Below are 19,095 nucleotides of genomic sequence, written 5' to 3'. Positions count from 1 at the left end.
GTTAGTTTTGACATAAGAGACTTACAGTCAACGCAGTTCCAACATTTCTTCCTCTGCCTTCCCCAAACCATCCTTCTCCCACAGCACCACAATTTTGCATGCCCTGCAAGCACTGAGAATGGGCCTGGTGTGGGACCAAAGGGATCAAAGTCCTGGAAAAGAAGGAAACTTCTAATAACAGAAACTTCAACAGAAAACATTTTCTCTGTGAATGAACAATAAAACACATCAGTCTTGTGTCTACAAGTACATGAGCCTCCAAAAAACTTTTTATAACTAAAGTATTTCAAATAAATCGCTTTTTTTATCAGTTAGAATTGTTTGTAATGGTCCTGCCTGTACTCAGCCTAAAACTCTCCTTACTATCTCAGGGGCACATCTGGTTTGAGTCTCCAGAGTTCTTGCACACCTCCACTCCTTGAACACTACAGTGCAGTGCCTGAGTCACACAGGCCCTGTGAGTTCCTGAATGCCCTGGATTGCCAAGCAATATGTATTCTATTTACCAGCTGTTAGAGGTATGGCAGGTGTCTTCTGTTTAGTGGGCAGTTTTCCTTATCTCTTCCACACCCACTTCTCCCTCTGAGGAGTCATCTGCTGATAAGAGGCCATTAAATGTCACTGCATGACTGATAAGAGCTATAGCATCCCACTGGGAGATGTGAGCCCAGAGGGAGGAGCCAAGCATTCCTACCCGGATATAATCTGGAGATTCTGGAACACCAGCACAGCTTCTCCACTGGATTGCCCAGAGGAACAGCAGCTGCCTCTTCTTCCCCTGGATCTTCAGAGGAAGAGACTGCACCTTTCTCCAGGATCCCTGCTCCAGCAGAGCCACCCCTGACACTGCAGGAGGGCTGAGCCACAATTCCAATGGGACTGCTGCCAACAGCCTGACCCACAGGGTGTCAGGTTGGGTTCTGACTCTGTCAGTATTGTTTTGATTTACTGCATTGTTTATTTTATCCTTTTACTTTCTTCCCTAATAAAGAACTGTTATTCCTGCTCCCATATCTGAGAGCCCTCATATATTTCACATTTATAACAATTAAGAAGAGGGGGTTTACAGTTTCCAGTTCACGGGAGGCTTCTGCCTTCCTTAGCAGACTTTTCAAACCAAAGCACTGAAGGTGGCTTGGATGCACCCTCAGTTCTTCCAGAATCCATCTATCTGTTCCCTGAAATCCTTGTTCCTCTCTGTGGCAGACTTACACTTGTCCAAGCCATGTCAATCACCTTCCCAAGTGCACAGGTGTGGGAGAACAACCCTCTCCAGGTTACTCTGCTGGGCAATGACAGCTCCAAGGACTGTTATCCCTGAGAGCTACAGACAAGGGAGCAAGGGAGGAGTGAGAGGGATTCCAGCTGGGATCCACAAAAACAGCAAATGCAAAACATCTCATACTGGGCATCTGGGCTCTGCACTGCTGTGCCCAAGCAAAACGGTCTGACTTGTCTTTCTAAGAGAAAGAGTGAGTATGTCTGGGAGATAGAGGGCTGGAGCACAGCCAGAGCAGCTGTGCTTCCTGGGGATCTCATTTCAGTGTCCTTAACCTACAGGACCTGCAGGCACAGACTGTGTATTCACCTTGATTTGCAGAAAACCAGGTTTGCTTGGCAGTATGACAGCAGCTTCGCCAGCCTAGCTTGTGCAGGAGACACTGAGCCAGGACACACTGCAGGCTTGGAGAGCCAAGAGTGTTCCCACAACTGCTGGTAATGGTGTCCCTGATGTCCCAGCACAGGGCTGGCAGAACACCTGAGTCACCACGGAGTGTGTCTTGGTTTGGAAAGACAGGAGTCTGCTAAGGAAGGCAGGAGCTTCCTCTGAAATGGAGAATGGAAACCCTCCCCACCCCTCTGAATTGCTATAAATTTTTAATTAAGGGGATCTCAGGCAACAAAAATATGGGAGCAGGAAATAACAGTTCTTTAATAGGGAAGAAAATAAAAGGATAAAATAAACAATGCAGTACACTAGAACAACACTGACAGAGTCAGAACCCAACCTGACACCCTGTGGGTCAGGCTGTTGGCAGCAGTCCCATTGGAATTGTGGCTCAGCCCTCCTGCAGTGTCAGGGCTGGTTCTGCTGGAGCAGGGATCCTGGAGAAAGGTGCAGTCTCTTCCTCTGAAGATCCAATGGAAGAAGAGGCAGCTGCTGTTCCTCTGGGCAATCCAGTGGAGAAGCTGTGCTGGTGTTCCAGAATCTCCAGATTATATCTGGGTAGGAATGCTTGGCTCCTCCCTCTGGGCTCACATCTCCCAATGGGATGCTGTAGTTCTTATCAGCCAGGCAGGGACATTCAATAGCTGTTATCAGCAATGTCCCCTCCAGAGGAAGGAGTGACTGTGGTCACTCAGAGAGAGATAAGGCCAACTGCCCACTTGACAAAAGACAACTGCCATACAGATGGTAACAGAATACATCTGGCCCTCCAGCCCGGAACAGAGTGCCATGTTTGGGTCACAGCACTCTGCAGGAAGTCCTGGGGGCACAAGTGCTGACCTGAGCAGCTCTGCTGCAGGTGAGATTCAGTACCATCTGCCCCAAAAATCATGGAACACAGACCTCAAAAGCCATTTAACCTCATCCCAACTGCCTCTTCACATAAGCACAGCACAGGTGGATCCTCCACTCACTGGGCTGGGCCTGTTCCAGTGGCAGGAGGTATCTCAGTCCAAGCCAGTCTGAGGGAGAAACCCAAAAGGAAACTACAGATAAAGTTCTCCCAAGGTTCTCCCTTGCACCATACCAGCTGGGAGCTTTTTATGCAATCCCAGAGGACACTCCAAGGACCAGACAAGTCCTATCAAGACAAACCTAGGAACTTCGCTTTGGACAGTAACCCAGACCCAAAGCACAACTTAAATCAGAAGCCTAGAGAGCTGGTCCCACCCCACCCAGAGCAGAACTAACACCAACATCACATCAGGTGGCTCAGAGCCTTGTCCAGGTACATGTAGGTGTCTTTGGAGCATGGTGTGTTTGTACAGAGTGTTCTAGACAGCATCACCACTGTGGGGTTGAAATGCACTCCCACACATGGGATGACATGTTCATTTTCAAAGCCCTGCTTTACTTATTTGCTTATTCTGAAATATTTGCTTATTCTGAATATTTGCTTATTGTTAAAGGACATTGCTGCAGTGAATTTATTTGTACATTATTTCTGAGCCCTATGATGCACTTTCCTCTTGTTTACACAAATTTGATCATTCTAATTTCTCTATTTTAGTTCCTTTTTCCTATTTCAATAATATTTATTTAAAAGGATAAAAAATATATGAAGAACATTAATGTAGAGAGCAATGCAATATATGTCACCATTCAAATAAGAACAAGTACCTAAATTAACAAACATACAGTAAATTGTGTTGTGCTTTTCATCCTTTGAGATATAAAGTTTTATTTCAATGTGCAATTTTTACCGTGGCTGCCTTAATTTTCCTCAGATTTTTTTCTTGAAAAAAATCATAGAATTATAGATAGAACACCTGAGTTGGAAAGGACACACAAGGACCATCCATCAATCCCTTGCCCTGCACAGAAATCCCACCAATCCCACCCTGGGCATCCCTGGCAGCACTGCCCAAACACTCCTGGAGCTCTGGCAGCCTCAGGGCTGTGATCATTCCCTGGGGAGCCTGGGCAGTGCCAGCACCCTCTGGGGGAAGAACCTTTCCTGATACCCAGCCTGACCCTGCCCTGGCCCAGCTCCAGCTGTTCCCTCAGCTCCTGTCCCTGCCACACAGAGCAGAGATCAGAGCTGCAGCCCCCAGTGGGCTCTGACCTCAGGCCCCAGGGTGAACAGACCAAGTGCCCTCAGATGTTCCTCATGTGGCCCCTTCAGACCCTTCCCTATTTCTGTGTCCCTCTTTTGGACACTCTTCAATAACTTCAGATCCTTCTTATATTGCAGTGCTCAAAACTGCCCCCCCAGACTGGAGGTGAGGCTGCACCCATGCAGGGGGTGGGGGAGCCACCCATTGTTCCAAACTGGCCTTTGGTACTCCAGGGGTTTCATCTGCAGCATTGGACAATCAGTCCAGGTGAGCACAGAGGCTGACTGTTGGGAAATGAGGTGCACAGAAAGCACAGAGCAGGCAAATGCTGCCTCTTTCCTCTGTTCCTCCACGCTGTATCTCCCATGCACTGAGTCTGCTCTCACACCCTGGACACACATCCCTCCTGACTCTGAGCTCCCAGAGGAACAGGGATGATGCAGTCTCACACACATACTGGTACCTGCCTCCAGAACAACAGTTTCTGCTTGAGTTGGATCTAGAGAACAATGTGCTGCTGACTCAAAAATCCCTCGTGGCAGAGCATCTGCAGCTCTGAAGGCAGTGGTAAACTGCCCTCCTTGCCAAACACTGGATTCTCATTTCTGGCTGCTGGGTCTTGCCAATCATTTGCTTCTTTAGCATGGCTGAGGTCAAACAAATCCTCCAAAGTCTCATTCCATGTACAGCCTCCAAACACTGACCCTGGTTCTTGGAGGACAAAGCTTATGAATTAATGATCAGCCTGCAGGCCAGGATAATATCTCAACCTCGATGTACAGATTTCTTAAGTCATACTCTGTTCTACGTTTAGCTGGGAATTTATCTCAGGTTGTTGACAATGACTGTGCACCTGACTGTATGTATGGATTCAGGTTTTAAAATTCATCCCCAGGCAGGCTTGGAAGCAAGCTCGAGGGCAGGAGGGGAGCGGAGGCGGCTCAGGGCTGTCAGCTGGAGGCGATCTGCCGGAGATGTTGAGTTCTGTGTGTGGGAAGAGCTCAAAAATAGTATTAATTTTAAAATCCTGGGATTCTAGAGCAGTGCCTGCCGGTGCCTGGCTCCCAGCTTGGCTCCCAGCTTGGCAGAGCCAGATCCAGGGATTCACCCGGCAGGAGCCACACCAGGGAAAAGAGGCAGCTCTGTGAGGGCTCTGTGAGGGCTCTGTGAGGGCTCTGCTTCAGAGCACTGCAGCAGGGAACCCAGAATCATGGAATCACAGCATCATTGAGGTCAAAAAAGCCCTCTAAGATCACGGAGTCCAACCACTCCCCCAGCATTGCCATATTCACCACAAAACCATATCCCCAGGGGCCATCTCCACACATATTTTGAACGCTTCCAGGCATGGTGATTCCACTATTCCATGCCCACTGCCCTGGACAGCTGTACAAGGGCCTGACCCCCCCTCCAGGGAAGAAATTTCCCCCAGTATCCAACATGAACCTGCCCTAGCCCAGCCTGTGTGTCCGCTCCCTCTCCTCTTGTCCCTGCTCCCTGGCAGCAGAGCCCAGCTCCCCCCAGCTGTCCCCTCCTGTCAGGAGTTGTGCAGAGCCAGAAGGGCCCCCTGAGCCTCCTGAGCCTCCTTTTCTCCAGGCTGAGCCTCCTTTTCTCCAGGCTGAGCCCTTTCCAGCTCCCTCAGCTCCGTTCCCCCCCGCCCCTCAGTGTCCTGCGGGTCCCTCGGGGGCCGCTGGGGGGCGCTGTGGGACCCGCCCCGGGCTCGTTGCTCGGCAACCGCCCGGCACCCAGGGGCGGGGCGCTGTGCGCGCGGCGCGATGACACAATCAGAGCGCGCGGCAGGGGGAGAGGGAAGGGCGGGGGGAGGCGAGGTGTGCGGGCCGGGACCTCTCCCCGCGGCGGTGAGTGCGGCCGGGCCGGGCTGAACCGAGCCGAGCGGGACCGGGCGGGGCAGGGCGGGGTGAGGCGGGGCCGGGCCGGGCCGGGCTGAGCTGGCGGCTCCGGGCGGGTGTCGGCGCGGGGTCGCGGTGGGCGGGGGCGCCGGGCGGGCGGGGCGGGCGCTGAGGGCGGGCGCTGAGGGCGGCGCGGCGGCAGCGCCCCCTGTCGGCGGCGGGCGCCGTGCCATGTGGCCGTGCTGGCTGTGCCCGCAGGTGCCGCGCGCCATGGCCCCCCCCAAGGACATCATGACCAACTCCCACGCCAAGTCCATCCTCAACGCCATGAACGCCCTGCGTAAGAGCAACACGCTCTGCGACGTCACCCTCCGCGTGGAGCACAAGGACTTCCCGGCCCACCGCATCGTCCTGGCCGCCTGCAGCGACTACTTCTGCGCCATGTTCACCAGCGAGGTCGGTGCTGCCGCCGGCCCTGGGTGCTCCGTGGGTGGAGGAGGCAGGGCCGCCCAGTGCTTGGGCTGTTCTCTGTTGAGCTGCTCAGCAGCTGGGCCAGGATCCCCCCGTGGGGGCCCAGGATCCCCTGGTGGTGATCCTGGAGTCCGCTGGATACTCCCCGTGCTTGCTCAGGATGCCCCCGTTGTGGTTCTTGATCCCTTCATGGTGGCTGTGGGTGCCTCAGGAACCCCCATGGTGGCCCTGGATATCTCCATGGTGGCCCTTGGTCTCTGTGAATCCCCCTATGCTGGCCCTGGAGCCCTCTGGGTTCTGTCCTGGTGGCCCTGGAGCCCCTCGAGGTGATTCTGTGTCTTATGGTTGCCCCAGAGCCATTTATTATGACCTGATGGGAAGTTAAGAGCTTGTGGCCTTGATTCGTGGTCTGCTGTGACCACCCTGTGCCCAGGGAGCTGCCAGGCTGAGCTGCCAATCCAGAGAGTTCTGATACATTTCTTTATTTTTCTAGTGCTGATTTGTGGTTTCCGTGGTTCCGGGCATCTTTCCTGCCCTGGCACAGCGCTGTGGGAGCCGTGCTGGGGATTCTGGGCAGCCCTTGCAGTGCAAGGGAGGGTGTTTGATGATGCTCTGGGCTGCCCTTGGCACTGGCTGAGGGCTGGGCTGTGTGGGGGTGTCACTGGGGCTGGGGTGGCTCTGGGCCACCCAGCACATGTCACCTGTGAGCACCTTGGCTCTCAGCCCTTCTGTGAGACCTGCACTACCTGTGTGCAGTTTCCCTGAGTCACTGACAGGCACTGCCTCAGCTGGAGCTGGCACTGCTGAATGTCAGATGCTTTGCCTGGCTTTGTCTTTATAAGTTGGAGTCAATCTTTGCAGCTTTTTCTTATGGAAGATGCTTTCCTTATCCTGCCACCTTGCCCATGAGCAGGGAGAAACATTGTTCAGTAGCTCACAGGTCCTAAAGCCCTCCCTGCTAGCCCAAGAGTCATTGCAGCAGAGAGTGATTTTTTTCTTTGTTTTACCCAGGCACGAAGGCTGTGGCAGAGCTCTCTGTGTGCCCACTTATCTCAGTGCTGTCAGGGCAGCAGGTGTTTACAGTCCTGTGCAAAGAAACCAGAATGATGCATGTGTGTCCTGACCTCAGACTAATATAATTTTTTGTGCATATCTTCATGAAATTTGTAAATTCTTCGGGTTTGTGCTCTTTCTCTGCATAAAGGAATGCAATTAGATGAAGAAAATACAGAAAGCAGATTCAAGTTCTCTGTTCTCCAGTAGCTCTAGGTGCTCAGCAGTACAGGGGTGTCTCTGCTTCTCTGGGTTTGCATCCACGTTCCTGTCAGTGCTTTTGACTTCTGGCCTTGTTCTTGGCAGTGTCACTCCATGTGCTCCAGAATGTTCTTTGTGGCTGCTAACAAAGGCTGGGGGTTGCTGTGCTTTGGGTCTGGGCTATCTCTCCTTGCTTTATTACACTCTTGTTAACTGTAACATCATTGTGACCTTCTTTCAGACATGGGAATCTTCCTAGGAAATTAAATTCTTCCTGGGAAAGCAGCTGTGCTCAGTGGGCAGAATTGCTTGCTCTCTCATGTTCCCACAATGCCTCTGCTTTAAGGGTTTCTTTTCTTTTGCTTGGTTTGTGTTTCTTCCAAACTTGTTTCTTTGTTATGGAAACCCTAAAGTGCCCAACCTGCCAAGGGGCAACAATTCCAGAGTGTTTGTGGGACACTTCCTTCCAGGAAGGGGCAGCTTGGTGAGCCTCAGAGTGGCCATGTTTCCTGTGTGTGTCAGGGCTGTGATGGGACAGTGCTTGGACACTCTCCAGGCACTTGTGGGTGCAGGGTTTGGCCAGGCAGGGACTCCAGGGAGCTCAGAGGGTGTGGGTGTGTGTGTGTGTGTGTGTGTGTGTGTGTGTGTGTGTGTGTGGTGTCATGGGCTGACAGCCCCTGCCAGGGTTCCTCAGCAGTCCATGCATTGCCTCCTGCAGCTCTGGGGACTGCTTGGCTCTGATGTGCCAGGGTGGGCTGCACAAGGCTTTGCTCAGAGTTGATGTTGGGGTTCTGCCATGGCATTCCTGACCTTTTCTCCTGGGGTTATGCCACACAGTATTCCTGGTGTCACATCTGTGCATAGCCAGTACAACTGACTGTCAGCAATACTGTTGTCATAAAGAGCTGCCTTTGCCTCTCTGTGTCTCAAGTTTCCTTCCTTCTCTCACTTCTGACTTTTAACATTTTAAGAAGTTCTCAGTCTAGCTTAGTATTAATTCCTTCCCATTTTTTGTTGCTGTTTTGCATCATGAGGAGAAGCCACTGATCACCTGATGAAGCCCAGGCTTTTTACAACACTTTGCTTTGCCCCTGTGCTGAGCAGTGTGGGAGCACTGAAACACCATCAGTTTTACCTGCAGGGTTGTTCCTTGTAGTGAAAATTGCAGAGCAGTTTTATCTCCCCTGGATCTTGGCTGTGCATTGGCATTTGTCTTTGTTTGTCCAAGTTAACATAACTTGGGATCTTTTAAGAGCTGATTACTGGCTCCACCTCAGAAGGAAACTGTTCTGTCTTCTCTTGGAGGCTGTGTTCTAGAAATTGAAGGGTTCTTTTCCCCCAGAACAGAGAAATATTATTCTGAAAGTAAACAACTGGTGTTTCCAGGTTCTTACATGGTCAGCTTCTCTGTGCTGTGATTGCTCTCCAGGGTACAGTGAGCCACACATTAGCACTTTCATGCCAGCATTTCTCTCCCCCTGTGAGAAGAAATTGGGGCTTATTCCAGAGTACTTTTGTGTATCTGCATTAGTAGGGCAAAAACAAGAAGTAGCCTTGGGTAAGAAAGGAGTTGCAAAATTTCAGACCCATTCTCTTGCTTGATTGTTGTGGTTTAACCCCAGGCAGCAGCCAAGCCCCTCAGAGCCCCGTGCTTGCTCCCCCACCAGCAAGATCAGGGAGGGAGTCAGAAGGGTAAAAGCTGGAAAATTCACGGGTTGAGATAAAGACAATTTAATATGGAAAGCAAAAGTCACATGTGCAAACAAAGCAGACCCAGGAATTCACTCCCTGGGCAGGTGTTCAGCCATCCCATGGAGAGCAGGGCTCCAGGACACACAGCAGTGACTTGGGAAGGCAAACACCATCACTGCAAACATCCCTGCCCTCCTTCCTTCTGCCCCCACTCTATGTGCTGAGCATGGTGTCAATGGCCTGGACGTGCCTTTGGTCACTTTGGGTCACCTGTCCCAGCTCCCCACACACCCCCAGCCCCCTTGCCAGCCTGGCAGTGTGAAAAGCAGAAAAGGCCTTGGCTCAGTGTGAGCACTGCTCAGCAATAACAAAAACATCTCCATCATCATCCCTGCATTCAGCACAAATCCAAAATACAGCCCCATGCCAGCCACTGGGAGGGAAATAAATTACCCCAGCCAAACCCAGCAGAATGATTTGTGGGTGGAATGGAGAAAGCAACATTGTGTCTCACAAAAGAGCTGTAACCTCAGCCCCTGCCTTAAGGCTTTCAGCACCTTAGGTATCTTGAGGCAACACTCCTGAGGCCTGGAGGTGACTGTCCTTAGCTGTTTTCCTGGATGCTGTGGTTGATTTGGGGATCTGCACTGCTGCACACTTCCTATCTGTGGGCTGCTTTACTCCCTTCAGGGAAAGTCAGCACAGCTCTGACATTAAACAGCAAAGTAGGAAACCAATCTGAAATTGTGACAGCAGAGATGTGGCTGGTGCCGCTGAGCAACCTCAGAAGTAACCAGTGAACACCTTGGAGAGGAAAGCTGCCTGGCCCGTGTGTTGGTTGCATTGTATGACCATCATTTTGCATTCTGAGTCCAAGGATGTGGCTGCATGGATGGAGCAGGGACTGGCTGTGTCCCAGCAGCCCAGCACTGAGCACTGCAGGCAGTTCTCCAATGCTGGAGCTCAGGTCAGAGTCCTCATGAGTCTGAAAGGCTGAGAGAGTTGGGATTGTTGAGTCTGGAGGAGGCTCTGGGGTGGCCTTCCAGTACCTGAAGGGAACCAACAAGAAAATGGAGAGACACTGTTTTCACTGGGGTTACAGGAGAAAGGGAAATGGCTTCAAACTGACAGAGAGGGTCCACAGAAGGTCCCTTCCAACCTAGACCAATCCATGATTCTGTGTTCAGAATCAAATTGTCTCCACATGAGACCCTTCTTTAAGGTATGATGTTAGGATCCCAATTCCGCATCACACACATTAGATGAATTTACATAAAATACTTCCTTCCTCCTGGGCATTCTTTGCATGTGAGTAAAGTGAGCAAAATAACAACCAAGCAGTGGAGTGCAGCAGAAGTACAAGAGAAGCAGGAAGTGATAATCTGTATGGTATTGGTGTTGTCCTTGTGGTTTGTGTTGTGGTCACCAATATAAAAAGAGTATGTGCATGGTTGGTTGATTGTGGGTCAGGAGCTTCTTTATCAGCTCCAGCTGATGTGTGAAGAACTGATGCTTACAGCTAAATAGAAGTTTGTAACATCTTTGATCCTAAATATGTATGGCCTATGTCTTCATTTGCTTATTAGAATCACCTGAATATCTTGTCTGATCAGTTCTGAACTTGTGTGGCACCTGTGTCCTTTGTGGAACAAACAGCTTAGTCTTGGTTCAGGAATGTTTTGTCCAGCCCAAGGCAGGAACTGGTTTTAGCTTCTGAATGCAATGCCTGGCCTGTCACACAGCAGGTCAGACAAGGTAATTTGCTGTTCCTTCCCAACTTTGGAAGCCATAGAGATTGTTCACTGAGTCAAGAGATTTGAATTCCCTCAAATTCCTTCAAGGGTCATCCTTACCTCCTGTACTTCTGTGCAAGTGTGTCTCTGCATGATAGACAGGGCTCAGTCCCAGCAGACATCTGTGCTGTGTCATGGAATGCCTCTGCAGGAGGAGCTTCCACTGCTCTTATTTTCTGTTTCTGTGTCACCTCCTTTTTCCCCAGCTGTGGCAGATGTGAAGCTCAGTGATGATGTTTGGCCATGCTTTCTGCTCCCTGAGCCTCTGCCCAACTGGCTGTACCAACTTTGGGTTCATTCTTGGCAAGAGAAGCCACGGGCTTTCACATGCATTGTGCTTGCACTGGTGCTGACTGCTCCAGCAGCCAGGGGCTGGTTTTGCAGCATGCCACAGGAAGATCATTATCTCCTGAGGTGCAGCCATGCTGCTGAGCTGGCAGCAACGTGCAGGGTGTGATCAGTGAGCCCACCAGCCAGTCCATTGGTCAGGAATCATCAGGTGCTCTGCCAGCAGCTCTGTGCTGGAGGCACTGAACCATGAAACTGATGCTTTGTGAAATATAATCTGGTTTGTACAAATTTGATGGATTCACAGAATCTGCTGTTCCCAAGGATTGACCATTGAGAGGATAATGTTCCTTGGAAAAAATAATTATTCCAAAATTAATCATACAGGTGATTAAATAGTCGAGGGACAAAGCCTGGATTGTGTGAGTGCCATCACTGCACAGTGTCATTTTACTTTGTTTCATTTTAGGAATGAAGTTCACCACAAGCTTGAAGAATGTATCAGGAAACTGACAAGTTGAGAAAACTTTTTCTTTGGCTTGGTTTTAGAGAAGAGTGGTGAAGATGTCCAGGTGTTGGAAAGGAAAATTATGAGTCAGTAGAATTGACTTGGTCAGGTTTAGGGCTGGACATGCCCAGGGAGAAGTTACCAAAGCTCAGGCAGAAGGATGTCCTACTGATAGGGGGCACAGAGGAGCCAAATTTCTGGGCCACAGAGACACTTGGCAAACCTCCCAAAATAAGGAAGAAATTGATAAAGCCAGCTCAGCAGCTGTGCTGAGTTCAGCTCTGAATGGGCAGAAGGTAATGCTGGCAGGGGCACGTCCAAGCTGCTGACTCACAGCCACCAACTGCAGAAGTCCTCTGACCCAGAGGAAGAGGGAGACTGAGCATGGGACTAATTAGCATCAGAAGCAAGGGAATGGTTAACCAATAGAATATAGAAGGCTAATCAATAAGAGAACTACTCTTAACCCTAGTAACCCTCTCCACCCTCATCCTATTTCCACTTCTATCCAACAGCCTCAAGAACACCCCCAACACAATTACAAACACAGTCAAAACCTCCTTCTTGATCAGCCTAATCCCAGTAGCAATCTACATCCACTCTGGAACAGAAAGCCTCACCTCCTTCTGAGAATGAAAATTCATTATAAACTTCAAAATCCCCATCAGCCTAAAAATAGACTTCTGCTCCCTTACCTTCTTCCCCATTGCACTGTTCATATCATGATGTATCCTACAATTCACAACATGATATATTGCCTCAGACCCCAATGAACATTATGCCTTTGTTTGCTAAAATGTATTAATAGTAAACAGGCTGCCTTTGGGGATTTGGGGGCTTTGGCCCCCAGCCCCCCTTTCTTTACTGAAGTGAGATGAATCAAATACCCAGACTCTGGGTTTGGATTGGCCTCTTTCACACAAGGTGAAAGAACCTGGTTTGGGCCAACACAGATGGAGGCTGCATGGGAACTGCAGCATGTCACACACATCCAGCTCAGGGGGGAATTCCCTTGCAGTACTGCATGGAGGAGAGTTTAGTTGTCTTGCACAGGTGACACATGAGATCTCTGCTGACTCAGATCTCAGCTCACAGGTTTTACTGTGCTGTGTGACTGTCCTTTTGATCCATAAAGAACTTTTGTCTCTTACTCATTTCTGTAAGTAAATTCTGTAGGGAAATTCCCTCCTTCCCTGTATCCTTTCAGTGAGCACCAGAATAGAAAGGACATATCTCTCCTGAAAGCTCTGACAGATCTTATTTTCAAACCTGCTGAGAGTTGTGGGCTTTCTGATCACATTAATGAAATATAAAGCTGTGTCTCCCTTTTGATTTACAGCTCTCAGAAAAGGATAAACCCTGTGTGGATATCCAGGGCCTGACAGCCTCCACCATGGAAATCCTGCTGGACTTTGTATATACAGAAACTGTGCATGTGACAGTAGAAAACGTCCAAGAATTGCTTCCAGCAGCATGTCTGCTTCAGCTGAAAGGTAATTGAAAGATTAGCACAAATTGCATCATTGTTGCTGTTTAGAGATTTGGTTTGTTTGTCCCTCTGTGCATGGAAGAGAGACTGGGGGAAGAATGATATTTATAAGTAGTTATGTCCAACTTCTCTTTTCTTGTGTGCTGTGGTCTCATTGGTAGAGGAACAGATTTGGGTGCAAAACAAAATGGTAAAACAGGTTCCATTCTTTGGGCTACTGTATTTCTGCAGGAGGATTCCCAAGAGGAATTGTGAGCTGTATAGCACATAAATGTTACAGCTCAGTTAGATTATTATAATAAGCAATCCTAGATGTCATTTGACCTGCCCTCACAGTGTGTCTGGGTCAGTAACAGACTGGTTGCTGTCATTGCACATGCACTTGTGGAGCTGTCCTGGACAATTATCCAAAATCCCAGACAGCTTACCTAAAAGTTATCACAGACCTAGAAATCTGGTGCCATATCCACTGGCAGACACATTAGTGGTTTATAATCCATGAAGCTGAGTATAACTCACATTGGAGTCTTCCTAGTATCAGATTGATGTAATTTTTTCATTGGAATAGAACAGCCAGAGCTCACACCAGCCCAAACACGTGGTCTGGCTGCTCCAAGAGTCTCCAGTCTCCAAAGCAATACATGCATGTGGATGTTTCTGCAGTACTTTTACTTGTTGTTTGAATTGGATTTTCGTTATTGCTTAGAACTTTCTTTTTTGAGGGCCTTGCCAAAGCAGTGGATTGATAGTAAGTGTGCAGTGCTCATTCACCCCTCCAATCTTCCATAGGTGTGAAACAAGCTTGCTGTGAGTTTCTAGAAAGCCAGCTGGATCCATCAAATTGTTTGGGCATTCGGGATTTTGCTGAGACACACAATTGTGTGGATCTAATGCAAGCTGCAGAGGTCTTCAGCCAGAAACATTTTCCAGAGGTGGTTCAGCATGAAGAGTTTATCCTCTTAAATCAAGAAGAGGTTGAAAAGCTCATCAAGTGTGATGAAATTCAGGTAAAACCTGAAAAGTACCATTACTGTGCAAAGCATTGAAATAAAACATAGAAACCAGTCAGTAATTAGTCCATACTCCTGGGATGGACTCCTCACACAATTCCTGAATTTGAAATTTAATTTTCAGGAGGCATCTATTTTTCTTTTTGCTAGTTTGTAATTTTATCAGTACCATGTAGCTTCTCTGTAAGAATTTGTTGTCACACAAGTGTTTCTTGCAAGTCAACCACAGTGAGTTAGTTCCCTTTGCAGAGTTATTGTCCCTTCATTCCCTCCTTTCCCTGGAGAAGATAAGTTGTCCCAATGCCTACATTTCAGAAATAGCCTCAAGCTTTAATTTCTGTTTGCCTGCTGCACAAGGAATCCTGGGATGGTGCAGGGTGGTCTGACTCTGCCAGAGGTTACAGGGAGATTTAGTTCCCTGAAGGTGAGCTTCTGGAGGGTGTGCTATGTGACTGGAACATGTCAAATACAATTTCCAACTTTTCTATGAATGAGTTGAACATTCCCTGGTAATGATGAGGGAGCTTGACTATTTGTTGAGGTGGATTTTGTCGAGAGGTGATGTTCAGTGCAATGGAAAGGAGCAATCACTGCTCAGAGTTCAGGGGCACAGGAATGCTTGGAAGCAAAGTATGGGATATCTGTGATGGGATTCCTGAAAAGCCAGTACAGGGATAGCCAGAGGAGAATTGTTGATGTATTCCTTGAAAGTTGTCTTCAGCTATGCCAACATCCCCTTGTTAGTGAGGCTGCTTGAGAAGAAGCATGTAAGGCAGTTCTGGCTGGGATCTGCAGTGGAGGGAGCTGAGTGTGCTTGGTGTTTGACAGGCTGCAGTTTTGTGCTGTGAGGGGCTGAGGTCTCTGTGATGCTACTGGGAGCAGAAAATAATGTGGAACTTCAGACTGACCCAGCCAAGTTTCTTGGATGATCTGCTCAGGAAAGGTGACATTCCTTGTGGATTGGAAGGGCTGGATCAGACCTTGCAGCAGGCAGTGTGTTGGTCATGCACTATTGTACCTTAAGAACATGTGACAAGTAGGATAGGGCAGGGGATTCTCCCCCTCTTCTCTGTCCTTGTGAGACCTCACCTGGAGTGCTGTGTCCAGGTCTGGGGTTCTCAGCACAAGAAACACAGGGACCTGTTAGAGAGGGTCCAGAGGAGGCCACAGAGATGTTCTGAGGGCTGGAGCCAGGCTGGGAGAGCTGGGGCTGTTCACCTGGAGAAGAGGATTCTGCAGGGAAACCTTATAAAGGGGCTTATAAAAAAGAGGAAGAGTGACTTTTTACATGGGCAGAGAGTGATAGGACAAGGATTAACAGTTTTAAAGAGGAGGGATTTAGATTTGATGTTGGGAAGAAATTATTTCCTGTGAGAATGCTGAGACAGGGTGCCCAGAGAAGCTGTGGCTGCCCCATCCCTGCAAGTGTCCAAGGAGCAGGAGCAGCCTGGTCTGGTGGAAGGTGTCCCTGCCCGTGGCAGGGGTGGAATGGGATGGGCTTTAAGGTCCCTTCCAGCCCAGACCAGTGTGGGATAAGGAGCAGATCTCTCTCCTGCTGTGCTAGCACAGAGCTGCTGTGTGGAATCGAGTGTGGTAAGAGAACACGCTCAGAAAAACTCTGGGCTGCTCAAGAAGTGCAATGACAGGCCCTCAGTGTGATCCTGCATTTAGTGTTACTCATCATTTATCAGAAAACATAAATGATTCAATGAATGGTAAAGCTGTTAAATATATCTGAGGACATTCAGTTCAGAAGGGAATAAATCAACACAGGATTATTGCATTTAAAGAGGAGGTGGGGAAATTGGAAACAATACATTAGTCCGCTCTCCTTTTGTGAGCTCTAATTGTCCTTCCCCTGTAATTCCAAGAGAAAGAGGCCATTCCAAATTACAATGTAACAAATATAAAACAATGGTGTAGAAGAATGCCTTACATAATTAACCTCTGTGACTCCCTGCTTCAAAACATTCTGCCTGACAGCTTCAGACTGGATTTCAAAGGGGACCAGTCATAGGCTGGTGGGAAGGCTCAGTCCTTTCATCACAGGCTCTTCTTTTATCTTCATATTTAGTCTCAGTTAACAGACTGTGTGATAATAAATTCATGTCTGATTTCCTTTTACGTTGGATGATCTGATAGATGTGCAAAAAGAAAACAAAGTCTAAGTAATATATAAGTAATAAGTAATATATAATTCTTATATATATATATAAGTACTAAGTAATATATAATTCTTATATATATATATATAAGTACTAAGGAATATATAATTCTTATATATATAAGTAATAAGTAATATATAATTCTTTTATATATATATATATATATATTCACAATTCTTTTGCTTTTGGTAATCATAGGTGTCCAAAGCATCTGTGGTTCATTACAGGATCAAATTTGGATGATTTAGTCAGTGTAATGTCCAGAAGTGGTGTAAGCACCAGCACATGCTAGTCCTAAATGGAGACAGAAATAAACTAGTGATAAAATAAAATAAACAGTAGAAATAAACAGTAGCATTCATGCCCTGGGATTTTCCACTCTGAAATCCTTTGTAGTTTTTAAAAGGTGGGTTGAAACCTTAAATGTACCTGCTCTGGCTGGAGTGTCCAAGGGGCAGTGCATAGGCCCAGGGCTGCCAGGGCCTAGGGCAGACACTTTGCTGTGCAAAGGAAACATGATTTAATCATCTCTTTGATAGCACTTGGAATTTTGCAGTATCACAGCTCCTGCTCCAGAGAACTGGGGGAGCTGTCCTGTGAGTTCCCACTGACAGTGGATGGAGCTCTCAGCTGCAGGCTCTGCTCTGCACCATAGCACTCCCTGCTCTGGGACTTGCACTGCCCGTGGTTGATCTCAGCTGCAGGGGAAAAAGCGAACACAGGTTTAAGGAAAAGAAAGTGAGGGAGTTCACTGTGGTTATGGGGCTTTCCCTAAGGCACTCATAGCTGAAGTGTCCCGCTCCCCTGCTGGCTGTGAAGCAGTGCAGCAGCTGAGCACTCTGTGCTCCATGGCAGTGGCTCCTGCTGTGCTGCCCCTGATCGGGATGTGCCTCGTGTGCAGGTGGACTCGGAGGAGCCGGTGTTCGAGGCCGTGATCAACTGGGTGAAGCACTCCAAGAAGGAGCGTGAGGCGTCGCTGCCGGAGCTGCTGCAGTACGTGCGGATGCCGCTGCTCACGCCGCGCTACATCACCGACGTCATCGACACCGAGGTACGGCCAGGGCCCCCTGCCCCAGAGCAGGCTCTGCCCCCAGCAAGGCAGTGCTACCCAGACAGCTCAGTGCCTCTTGGAGACAGTGCCCAAATACCCAGGCTGCTCATAGCCACTGCTGCCTTAAGCAAGCTCAGTGGATTTCAGCTCTTTAGTGATTATCAGCTCTCCCAGGATTTCAGCTCTTGTTTGCCAAGGCACCGATGGGCTCGGGGAAGAAGCAGATGAGAGAGAGGAGAAGGAGAGGTCCTGGTCGTTCCACAGGGATGGTTTTATTGAGGGGTCTGTGAAGGGTTCCAGTGACGGCTCTTCTTCTGCCAAATGGGCTAAACAGCCCCTTTTTAGAGGGATCCAAACTTGTCCAGTAGTGGGGGTTAGGGGAAAGTGACCTATGGGGTTGCAGAGATAAGCTGGGGTCCGAGGGGCAGGAGACAGGAGCTTATTTTGCTGTCTCATCATGACTCAGCAATTCCTACTGTTAAGTCTCAGCCCTCCAAGGGGTCTTAGACAATTCTATGGAGTCTGCTACAGTGTGGCAGCCACTGCTGCTCCTGCCTGGCCTCTGCTGGCCCCAGAACGGCTGCAGAGCCCTTTCTCTGCTGCAGTTTGGTGACACTGTGCAGCTGTCCCTGCTCAGCCCAGCGCTGCTGTCACACTGAGCTGTTTGCTGTGCCAGCAGCCCCAGGGTGCCCTCTCCAGAGCCATTAGTCAGCTGTCTCTGCAGATACCCACAGCACCTTTCTGTTGTCATCCCTTACAGTCTCCAAGTGCATTCTGCCTTCATTCCCAAGCACTGGCACGTCCTCTTCCCCAGGCTGAAGATTGCTGGCATTGATCTCGAGGAGGTCATGGCTCCTCAGAAGGTGTCTGAGGTGCAGATGGCCAGCAAGTACCTCTGAGTGAGAAAGACAGCAGTTGTGTGGGTGCAGGACCAACACACAGCCAAGAGCCATGGCTAACACTGCTGCTTTGTGTTCTGGGGTGCTGCAGAGGCAGCCCAAAATGGGGATGATGCAAATTGACAATTAAGCTTTTAAGTGCTAATTCAATTCCAGACAGGAAGTGACCCCAGGCAAGATTTCAAAGGAAGGCCCAGAGAAGGTCAAACCAGCCTTCAGGTTAGATGGTGATGGGATGTACTCAAGGGTCACCAGTCCTTGTCACCTGACAGGTGCTGAATGGTGAATGACAGACATTTTTCTATGTCAGGAAAAGGCTGATTTATCAACAGTCATCTCAGATGTGATAGATTGTGGATTTTGTTAAATCAGGACAACCTAATGGGCTCTTGCGTTAGGTTGTGCCAGAGCTAAAGGGTGTTCAGTCAGATTGTCGTGGTCCCCTTCAAACTGAAATTTAAGCTAATGGAAAAGGGACTGGTACCAGAACAAATAGATCTGCTCCAAATCCAGCCTGAGACAGAGTGTGTCACTGAGACAGCCCTCAGCTCTCAGAGTGAATGTGGAGGGTGACCTGTCCAGTCTGGCGGTGCCACACACTGGTGGCACGTCCTCAGCTTGAGGCCGTGTGGAGAGTGGAGTGTTGGCCCCATGTGGCTGCCTCACACAGACACCAGGAGCCTGTAGAGGTAAATCTGAACTTGCTGAAGCAGCATGTACACCCAACAGCCATGGGAAAATGAGTGCTGAGCTGAAGGGAGGTTGGTCCAGGCCCTTGGCTAGGGAAGGGAATTACACAGCATTGTTCAAGGAGATGAGGCTGTTCTTGGATGACCCTC

At 49.1% G+C, this 19,095-nt stretch overlaps 1 protein-coding gene across 1 annotated transcript in view; it reads left to right on the top strand.

Moving 5' to 3' along the window:
* Nucleotides 1-5,561: 5,561 nt before the first annotated feature.
* Nucleotides 5,562-19,095, top strand: part of KLHL12 (kelch like family member 12) — a 29,513-nt gene continuing 15,979 nt past the window's right edge. The window contains exons 1-5 of the mRNA XM_054290747.1: nt 5,562-5,645; nt 5,895-6,092; nt 12,982-13,135; nt 13,921-14,138; nt 17,208-17,357. Coding sequence (XP_054146722.1) covers nt 5,562-5,645; nt 5,895-6,092; nt 12,982-13,135; nt 13,921-14,138; nt 17,208-17,357 — 804 coding nt within the window. The remainder of the gene's footprint in view (nt 5,646-5,894; nt 6,093-12,981; nt 13,136-13,920; nt 14,139-17,207; nt 17,358-19,095) is intronic.

This window comes from Melozone crissalis, unplaced genomic scaffold (assembly GCF_028551555.1).
Source record: "Melozone crissalis strain CALT ecotype California unplaced genomic scaffold, PUWL_Pcris_2 ptg000086l_1, whole genome shotgun sequence".
Lineage (NCBI taxonomy): Eukaryota > Metazoa > Chordata > Aves > Passeriformes > Passerellidae > Melozone > Melozone crissalis.
This window is presented reverse-complemented; position numbering and strand designations above follow the sequence as displayed.